Here is a 9,612-nt window from a genome sequence, read left to right as displayed (position 1 = left end):
CTACAACAGCTGGGAAGGATACTGCAAAATCCCCATTCCCTCCCGATCAGCTGGGACTCGGGAGGCAGAGAATAGATGGCAATGGGGCCAGTCTAGAGGTGGTATTTACCGGTTCTCCAAACTACTCAAAATTTCTGCTACCGGTTCTCCAGAACTGGTCAGAACCTGCTGAATACCACCTCTGGTATTCTGGTATGTATCCTCATGAAAAATGGATATATCGGTAAGCGATCACCAAGCATTGACCTCCCCCCCACACAACACTGATGTAGCTAAAGGAACTATGTGCAAACATGGAAAAAGATAAGAAGGAACAGGCAAAGAAAACCCAACAGACTTTATTGGTCATTTGTCAATGTATAAAAATGGTCATCAGAATAAAGAACAGCGTCCCCTAAGCAACAGTGTGATTATAGAGGAATTCCTGGTTAAATTCATATATTATACTATGTACACCTCTGAATGACGTTTCTAAATACAAAATATACAGGGCTAAAGAGCCAAAATAGATAAAAACAGAGGGTTAGCAAAACTAGAATAGAAAAGAATAAGGAAAGGATGGGGGTTTTTTTTCCGTTTTTTTTCAGGGACTCCTATGTGCTTTGTGACAAAGTGGTTATCTATCCATAGTTTCAAACTTCAAGTAACATGGAAAGACCCTCAAAAGGAAGAGGAAATATAGTCAAAGGAGAAGGGGGGGGGCGGGCATCATTATTGCTTTTAATTAGACATTTTGATCGATTGACTGTTGCGAAGAGATGCACCAGAAAGGTTTTAGAAGCGGCCAATTTTTTTTTTATTTTTATTTTTTTAAAAGGCTGGTTTGATTCTTTTGTATCATTTTATTTTTTAAATGAGTTCCATGCAGCAGAATTTATGGTTGGAACTCTCTCTTACATTCATCAGGTCTTGAAGACACAGGAACAAAGAGTTAGCAAATATTGATCTAGTTTGCTCCGAAACCGTGCTGGGGTGGGGATGTTTGCTAACTATCAAGGAAAAAAAAAGCCAGACCAGTTTTTCTGGAGTTTATGGGAGCATGGGTTATTGAAGCCAAAAGGCAAGGAGGCCAAGATGGTTGGGGGTAGATGGGAAGGAAAATATCCCATTCAAACTACCGTTCTTGGAATGATCTGTAGATCAAATCCTGCATAGCTGATATTTAACGCACCGAGTGAGTAAAGCCAAGCAGGGATAATAAGATTCTCTTAAACCAGTGATTCCCAAACTGTGAGCCGCGGCTCCCCAGGGAGCCGCGCTATCGTCATGGGGGCGCCGCGGAATATCTGCGCCCGCTGGGTCCGGCGCTGATGCGCCATTTCTGGGGCGTCTGGTGCGCATGCGCAGTTGCAGGTCGGATTTCCGGGGAGCCGCGGGCGCGTCTGGTGCGCATGCGCAGTTGCAGGTCGGATTTCCAGGGGAGCCGCGGGCGAAAAAGATTGGGAACCTCTGTCTTAAACGTTGGATGTACACTAGTGGTGAAATGTAAAATTTGTTACTACCGGTTCTGTGGGTATGGCTTGGTGGTGTGTGTGTGTGTATTGTGATTGGCTGGGCGTGGCCAACTTTTTTTTTTTTAACTTTTAAAAGCATTTTTTCTACAACCTCTTTGGCCGAAGCGGGTTGTAAAAAAAAAAAAACGCTTTCCAAAGGCTCTGCCAATCCCAGCTGAGTCGTCTGATCGTCACAGGCTTTTGTTTTCTTTTAAAAGCGGGTTCGTTTTTTTTTGCCGTTAAAAGAATAAAAAAAGCCTCTGACGATCAGGCGACTCAGCTGGGATCGGCAGAGAAGCCTTTTCAAAGCAATTTTTTTTGCAACCTCTTCAGCTGAAGAGGTCGTAGAAAAAAATGCTTTTAAGAGGCTCTGACGATCCCAGCTGAGCCGCGCGCGATCACCAGAGGTTTTTTTCTTTTTTTACTTTTAAAAGCATTTTTTTCAGCCGAAAAAAAAATGCTTTTAAAAGTTAAAAAAAACCCAAAAACCTCTGATGATCGCGCGGCTCAGCTGGGCATGGGAAGGGGCCAGGGATTTTTGCTACCGGTTCTCCAAACCACCCACCGCCATCGCTACCGGATTGGGCGATCCAGTCCGAACCGGGAGCATTTCACCCCTGGTGTACACCAGATCTTCCTCCAGATGTTCTAAACTACAATTCCCAGCTGCCCTTGTGAGAGCAACAACGGAGAAGAAACCTTGGTATCTGTAGAAGGAAGCCCTCCCTCCCGGCTGAAACCAACTCTAATAGCCAATGCATGAGTTTGGACAGATGGATTGAGGGTTCATTGTCAGGAGAACCCTACCATTGTGTTCTGGGTGACCCAGGTTCCATGGATAGCTTGAAGCTATCAATGGTTGGCCTCTAGTGAGCCCATCTGAAATTCTCAACCAGGTCGGCCTTTCCTTATGAGGCACCCCTTTCTCGGTTCTCTGAATTCCAGTTATCTCCAAATTCCCGGCTCCCTGAATATATCGTACAATTTGGTGTTGCCACCAACATCCTCACAAAGGAGACGTGGTCTCTGTAAATGCCACTGTTTCTGAGATCCATCTCTTCCGATCGTGGAGATGTGTCCTCAGCAAAATACAGCCAGATTAGGCTGTTCTTCTTGGTCAACGCAATTGATGCCATGGAGATGGTTCCTTCTATTGTGTAGGGAAGAGGTTGTTGTGTTCCTTCTTCCCCGATAGATGCCGGTCTATGATACCTGCTGGCCATGTCTACCATTTGAGGTGGTCTTCAGGAAAATGGGGTGCATGGGACCTATAAGACCAGGCAGTTGGGTCTACAGAAGAGAAGATAGAGTCTTCTTCTCCCGTATCAGGTTCCTCAAGCTAGTTTGCATCTGGGTGGTATTAAGGCAGAAGATCAAGTCTTCTTTATTCTGGTTCCCCAAACTAATTTGCATTTCCTTGATATTAATTTTTTTTAAAAAGAGAACAAGAACCTAATTATTTGAATAAGGCACCTGGCTTGGCCCTTCAGTAAAACCTTTTAAGTCAAGTTTGCTCCTTGTTTCACAGGGAGTTCGTCTTCTTCAAAGTATGCCAGGGGGTTTCCCAGCCGTGTTTACCTCGTTTTCCAGATCAGGTAGGATGAAAAGACTTGACGGTTAAACTGTTCAAAAGGTCATTTTTCTTTCCCCGAACTGAAAATCCGTAACTCTGGAAGAGAATGTTTACAAAAGGTCTCCAGCAAAGACATTTTTTCTTCTTCTTCTTCCTTGAAAATCAGCCCGCTTGCCTTTTCAAAAATAACTTTGGATATGTTCTCCTGGCATGGGAAAAATGGAGTTATTTACCAAACTGCTTTGCCCTAGATTTGTGCAAATGAACAATAACCTTAAGCGCCATACCAAAAAATAAACCAGATTGTAACGATGATCAAATTAATTTGAAATCATGGGCTGGTTAAAAAGTGGACCGTTTGCAAGATAGACCCCCCCAAGACTCCCAGTTTGGGCCAAATTGTGATTTTTCTACAAATTTGGACCCTTTTGGGGGGGGGACACAGAGGGAAATACCGTATTTTTCGAACTATAAGATGCACCTAAATTTACAGGAGGAAAACAAGAAAATAATAGTTTTTGGCCTCCGTGCATCGGATTTTTGCCCTCTCAGGCCCCCAGGAGCACTGTAGTGCTCCGCGTGGCCCATTTTCAGCAAAAATGAACCCGTTTTCACCAAAAACAAGCCTCTTTTCATGAAAAATGCACCATTTTTGGCCTGCAGAGTACTTCTGGGGGCTGGGGAGGGCAAAAACATGACACGTGGGAGGCCAAAACTGCCTGTTTTCGATCTATGACTCACCTAAATTTTCACCCACTTTTACGGGGGGGGGAGGTGCATCTTATACTCTGAAAAATACGATATTCAGGACATTACGGGTTTTATTTTTCTTCTGTCAAATCTATCATCGCCGAGTTTTTCTCAAGAACCCGCCCGCAAAACTCCAAATTTTCAAGCTTAAATCCTCATGCAACGGGATAGAAGCCCAGTTGGCTAATTTTTTAAAACTTTTTTTTTTTAAAACCCTAGAAATTAAAGCAATAGGTGTTTAAGTGTTTTAAAATAGAGAAGGAAAGAAAGCCTGGATGAAAAAAACGAAATTGAGATGTTCTCAGGTGGGCTCTATGACTACTTCGGCATCTTCACAACTTTCAATTATAGCACGACCTTGGAAGATCAGTCCTTTTGGGCTACCAAGGATCCATTTCATCTTGATAGTTAATCACAGTGTCGGTTAAGCCTTCCTACGATAATGCCATCCCATCACCCCAAAGTAAATCCTTTCCGTTGGTTGATATCTAGAAGGCTTTCCTATCAATCTTGACATTCATTTTTGTTTCGCTCTTCACAAAAGTCGTTAAATCCAGTGTGGGAAACTTCACAGGTCTCTCCTTTTGGTGAATCGGCAGTCACAAGTATCCAGATCGGCTCCCCAAATTTGACTGAAAGGTAGAAAGGATAGCAGTCGGCGGTCCGACAGAAAACAGGAGCTGGAGGTCCCAGCGGATGCACCAAACATGGTTTTCAGGAAAGTTGAGCAGATATCCCAAGAAAGCTGGCTCTTCCAAAGTGCTGGGACCGTTATTTGTCTTCCATTCTGGAGACGGTGAATTCTGCTGAGAGCTAGGAAGGAGGGACGAAGCAGAGGCGAAAGATCTTCTCCATATTTCAAGGAAAGGAGGCAAAAAAAATAATCCATGAGATGTTAAGTTTCTCAGCCCTCTGGAACTCTGAATCGCGGCTGAGATAAGCAGCAACTTCCAAGATGTCCTGATGGAGAGGACAATACAGAACATGGATGCTTCTTGCCCAGGCGATGTAAGTCACCTCAACTTGGGGCCATGCTTCTTCTCGGGATGGCCACCAGCCCCATGACAAAGGGGCCCCCATCGTGCCACCTCTTGAAGAAATCTCAAGGCAAATACCTCCAACGATTACTCTGGAGGTTCGTCTGACTTCACCTGGTCTTGTCCACAGGAAAGAGGGAGTCAAACAGACCCTTGAGAACCTTTGGCCCAGCTACAGTGGTCTTTCAACAGTCTCACGTTCTCATATAGGTCCGATGCTTCCGTCCATCTGTTCGATGAGAAACAGATGGATTGCTTCAAAGGTGGGGCGATCTTTGATATCCCGGCTCCAGCATTTCATCATCAAGGAGAACACAGGATTTGAACATAGAGGCGGCTGGGACAAGTAGGCCTGTGGAACCAGAAAAGCAGAAGGATGTCACAGAGGGATTTTGGAGTCATTCGACGTCCATTTTCCTTTTCATAAAGAACATAGAATAATAGGGTTGAAAGAGATCTTAGTGGTCTTCTAGTCGAACCCCGTGATTGAGCAGGGGACCCTATACCACTCTGGACAGATGGCTGTCCAGTCTATCCTTGAAAACCTCCAAGGATTGGAGCACCCACAGAGATAAGCCATTCCACCGTTTAATTATTTTCACTGCCAATTTTTAATTTGCCGTATTTTTCAGAGTATAAGACGCACTTAGATATTTAGTCTAAATGCTGGCCCATTTAGATGTGAGCCAGCAGTGTGCAGGAGCTGCCAAAAAAGCCAACACAGTTCTGGGCTGCATAAACAGAGGGATAGAATCAAGATCACGTGAAGTGTTGATACCACTTTATAATAAGGCCTTGGTAAGGCCACACTTGGAATATTGCATTCAGTTTTGGTCGCCAGGATGTTAAAAAAGATGTTGAGACTCTAGAAAGAGTGCAGAGAAGAGCAACCAAGAATATTAGGGGACTGGTGGCTAAAACATATGAAGAACGGTTGCAAGAACTCGGTATGCCTAGTTTAATGAAAAGAAGGACTAGGGGAGACATGATAGCAGTCTTCCAATATCTCAGGGGTTGCCACAAAGAAGAGGGAGTCAAACTATTCTCCAAAGCGCCTGAGGGTAGAACAAGAAGCAATGGGTGGAAACTCATCAAGGAGAGAAGCAACTTAGAACTAAGGAGAAATTTCCTGACAGTTAGAACAATTAATAAGTGGAACGAATTGCCTGCAGAAGTTGTGAATGCTCCAACACTGGAAATTTTTAAGAAAATGTTGGATAACCATTTGTCTGAAATGGTGTAGGGTTTCCTGCCTGGGCAGGGGGTTGGACTAGAAGACCTCCAAGGTCCCTTCCAACTCTGTTGTTGTTGCTGTTGTTGTTATTGTTATTATTATACTTTCCCCTCCTAAAAGAGGGTGAAAATTTGGGTGCATCTTATACACTGAATGTAGCCCCTCCCACCTACCGTTCCCCATCCTTTGGCCTCTGCCTCTCAGGTGGCTTCCGAAGAAGACCCAACATAATTCATTGATTTGAGGTATCCTACCTGTCGGCCTTGATCTCGGAAGAATTCTCCTGTATTCTCAATCACCTGTTCATCAGAAAGCCAACTATACGGTTGCTCTTTGCATAAGGTGTACATCTCCCACAATGTCACACCGAAGGCCCACACGTCACTGGCGGTGGTGAACTTTCCCTAAAGATAAGAAGAAGAAAAAAACACATTTGCAGGTGACTGAAGGTCTCCTCTACCAGTTCAAGATCATGAATGAGCTGCTAGGAGGTCTTCTCTTAAGCTTCACCGCCCTGAATGTTCTCCAAGTAGCTGGACTTCAGGTATCTAATCCAACGCGATTCCTTGCTAAGCATTCTAAGAAGGGATTTTCATACATGCAGAAAACCTGAAGTTGGGACCGTTTGCCCTGGAGATCTACAACTCAGTGAAAAGAAAGGAAATAAAGGCCTGTTTTTCTGCCTGCTGACTTTTCATGAATTGGATGTTAATTAGCCCACTTGATGCACGTTCAAACTGATTAGCTATTCTCCCTTTTTTGGACCATCCTGGAAATTACCATGCAAGGAAGGTGGGCTAGTGATCTCCCAAGGAGATTTCCAGGCATAGTCAGTTACATCTGAAACGTTTTTTTTTAACCAGGCAGGACTGTTAGTTCCTTCTCCATCTTTGTTTCTGGACCATTTGGGAGGTGAATTAGAACTTCTTAATAATGACTTCTTTGGCTATAAGAGTTTTCAAAGTCAAGTATTGCTGCTAACTTTCTAAACAAAGAGGTCTTACAGTAGAATAGAATAGAATAGAATAGAATAGAAAAGAAAAGAATAGAATAGAATAGAATAGAATAGAATAGAATAGAATAGAATAGGATAGGATAGGATAGGATAGGATAGGATACGATAGGATAGGATAGGATAGGATAGAGAAATGGAATGGGATGGCATAGCATAGCATAGCATGGCATGGCATGGCATGGCATGGCATAGCATAGCATAGCACAGCACAGAACAGAACAGAACAGAACAGAACAGAACAGAACAGAACAGAACAGAACAGAACAGAACAGAATAGAATTCTTTATTGGCCAAGTGTGATTGGACACACAAGAATTTTTCTTTGGTCCATATGCTCTCAATGTACATAAAAGAAAAGATACATTCATGAAGAATCATAAGGTACAACACTTAATGATAGGGTACAAATAAGTAATCAGGAAACAATATCAATAGAAATCATAAGGATACAAGCAACAAAGTTATAGTCATGCAGTCATATGTGGAAGAAGATGGGTGATGGGAACGATGAGGAAGATTAATAGTAGCTGTAGTAAATAGTTTGACAGTGTTGAGGGAATTATTTGTTTAGCAGAGTGATGGCATTCGGGAAAAAACTGTTCTTGTGTCTAGGTGTTCTGATGTACGGTGCTCTGTAGTGTCGTTTTGAGGGTAGGAGTTGAAACGGTTTATGTCCAGGATGCGAGGGGTCTGTAAATATTTCACAGCCCTCTTTTGGACTCATGCAGTATACAGGTCCTCAATGGAAGGCAGGTTGGTAGTCATTGTTTTTTCTGCAGTTCTAATTATCCTCTGAAGTCTGTGTCTTTCTTGTTGGGTTGCAGAACCAAACCAGACAATTATAGAGGTGCAGATGACAGACTCAATCATTCCTCTGTAGAACTGGATCTTTAGCTGTAGTACTTTAGCAGTAATAGTTAAAATTGTGGACACCTTTTGGAAAAAGTGTAGTTTCTAAAACTAGCTAATAACACCACTTTTTTTTTTTTAGAATAGTACCATAAAATTACATATCAATGGAAAAATAATTTAATCAAGAATGTAACGCAATAACTTTTATGAAGGATTTGCCATTAGAATAGCAGTTACAGTATAAAGAAGAAAAGTGAAACACATAGAAAAAAACAAGATATACAAAAATGATCACCATGTCAGTTAATCCTTATTTGGGTAACCTTTAGCATGAATGACGGCCTTACAACGTCTTCCCATGAAGTGAACCAAGTCTTTGAGTTCTACAGCTGTTATAATGTGAAACCAAGATTGAAGGATTGCTTCTATTAACTGGGTTTTATTGCTGGGCCGCTTCTGACTAACAAGTTTCTTTAGTCGGCTGCTCCATAGAGTTTCCATTGGGTTAAGGCCTGGGCTATTCCCAGGCCATTCCAGCAGTGGAATAGGATTCTCTTGAAACTCCAAAAAAAGTGGTGTTATTAGCTAGTTTTAGAAAATACACTTTTCCCAAAAGGTTTCCACAATTTTGGCCACTACTGTAGAAAGGGGAGTAGAAGAAAATATGATGGTAATGATGAAGAAGGAGAAAGGAAGGAGAAGGAGGAGATGGGATGAAGATGGTTGTTGTTGATGATGATGGAGGAGGAGGAGGAGGAAAAGAAAGGAGAAGGAGAAAGGAGGAGGAGAAAGGAAGAGAAGGAGATGGAGGCAGGATGTTTATGTTTGATGGAAAAGCAAGAAGAAGAAGGAAAAGAATGAGAAAGATGAGTAGAAGAAGAAAGAAGAGGGGGAGGGGAGGAGAAGGAGATAGAGACAGAATGGTGATGATTGATGGAGATGATTGAGAAGAAAAGTGAGAAGGAGAAGGAAGAGGGGAAGGAGGAGAAGAAAGAGATAGAGACAGGATGGTGATGATTGATGGAGATGATTGAGAAGAAAAGTGAGAAGGAGAAGGAAGAGGGGAAGGAGAAGGAGAAGAAGGAGAAGGAGAAGAAGACTGAGATGAGATGATAATGACTGACGAAGAAGGAAAAGAAAGGCGAAGGAGAAGAACACAATCTTAATTGGTCTACAATTCCATCTTCTTACCAACAAAATACTCTCCCAGGCCATCCAACGGATCGGTAACACAGCCCTGCCCTGTATCCGGTAATAATCGCCACTGTACAGATTCCTGCTCATCCCAAAATCGGCAATCTTGATGGTGTAGTTATTTCCAACCAAGCAATTGCGTGTGGCCAAATCCCGGTGGACGAAGTTGAGGGACGCCAAGTACTTCATGCCCGAAGCAATCTGAGTTGCCATGAGCAGAAGGTGGAGATCGCTGAGGAAAGAAGAATCAACGCAAAGAATCAAGCAACGCATCTCGTCGGTCTCACAGGTGTCTGTCATCAATGCTATAGATTCTTCCCATCAGGGAGGATCTTCTCCGATGACATAGACCTCCTGGTTTCTTGCACACAGACGACCCAAACTTTGCATCCCAAATATTGCCTTTTAGATGGAATGCAAACTTTATTGTCATCTTGCCCAAAAGTCCTTAGAAACCAATTCTG

At 42.9% G+C, this 9,612-nt stretch overlaps 1 protein-coding gene across 1 annotated transcript in view; it reads right to left on the bottom strand.

Annotated features, from left to right (window-relative positions):
- Positions 1 to 332: 332 nt before the first annotated feature.
- Positions 333 to 9,612, bottom strand: part of LOC131186104 (discoidin domain-containing receptor 2-like) — a 30,925-nt gene continuing 21,645 nt past the window's right edge. Inside the window, exons 15-17 of the mRNA XM_058159367.1 lie at positions 9,146 to 9,380; positions 6,342 to 6,491; positions 333 to 5,205 (exon numbers count right to left, since the gene is read on the bottom strand). Coding sequence (XP_058015350.1) covers positions 5,056 to 5,205; positions 6,342 to 6,491; positions 9,146 to 9,380 — 535 coding nt within the window. The 3' untranslated portion in view covers positions 333 to 5,055. The remainder of the gene's footprint in view (positions 5,206 to 6,341; positions 6,492 to 9,145; positions 9,381 to 9,612) is intronic.

The sequence above is a fragment of the Ahaetulla prasina genome, chromosome 16, assembly GCF_028640845.1.
Source record: "Ahaetulla prasina isolate Xishuangbanna chromosome 16, ASM2864084v1, whole genome shotgun sequence".
Taxonomy (NCBI): domain Eukaryota; kingdom Metazoa; phylum Chordata; class Lepidosauria; order Squamata; family Colubridae; genus Ahaetulla; species Ahaetulla prasina.
The sequence above is the reverse complement of the archived record's forward strand: the minus strand, read 5'-3'. Positions and strand labels throughout refer to the sequence as shown.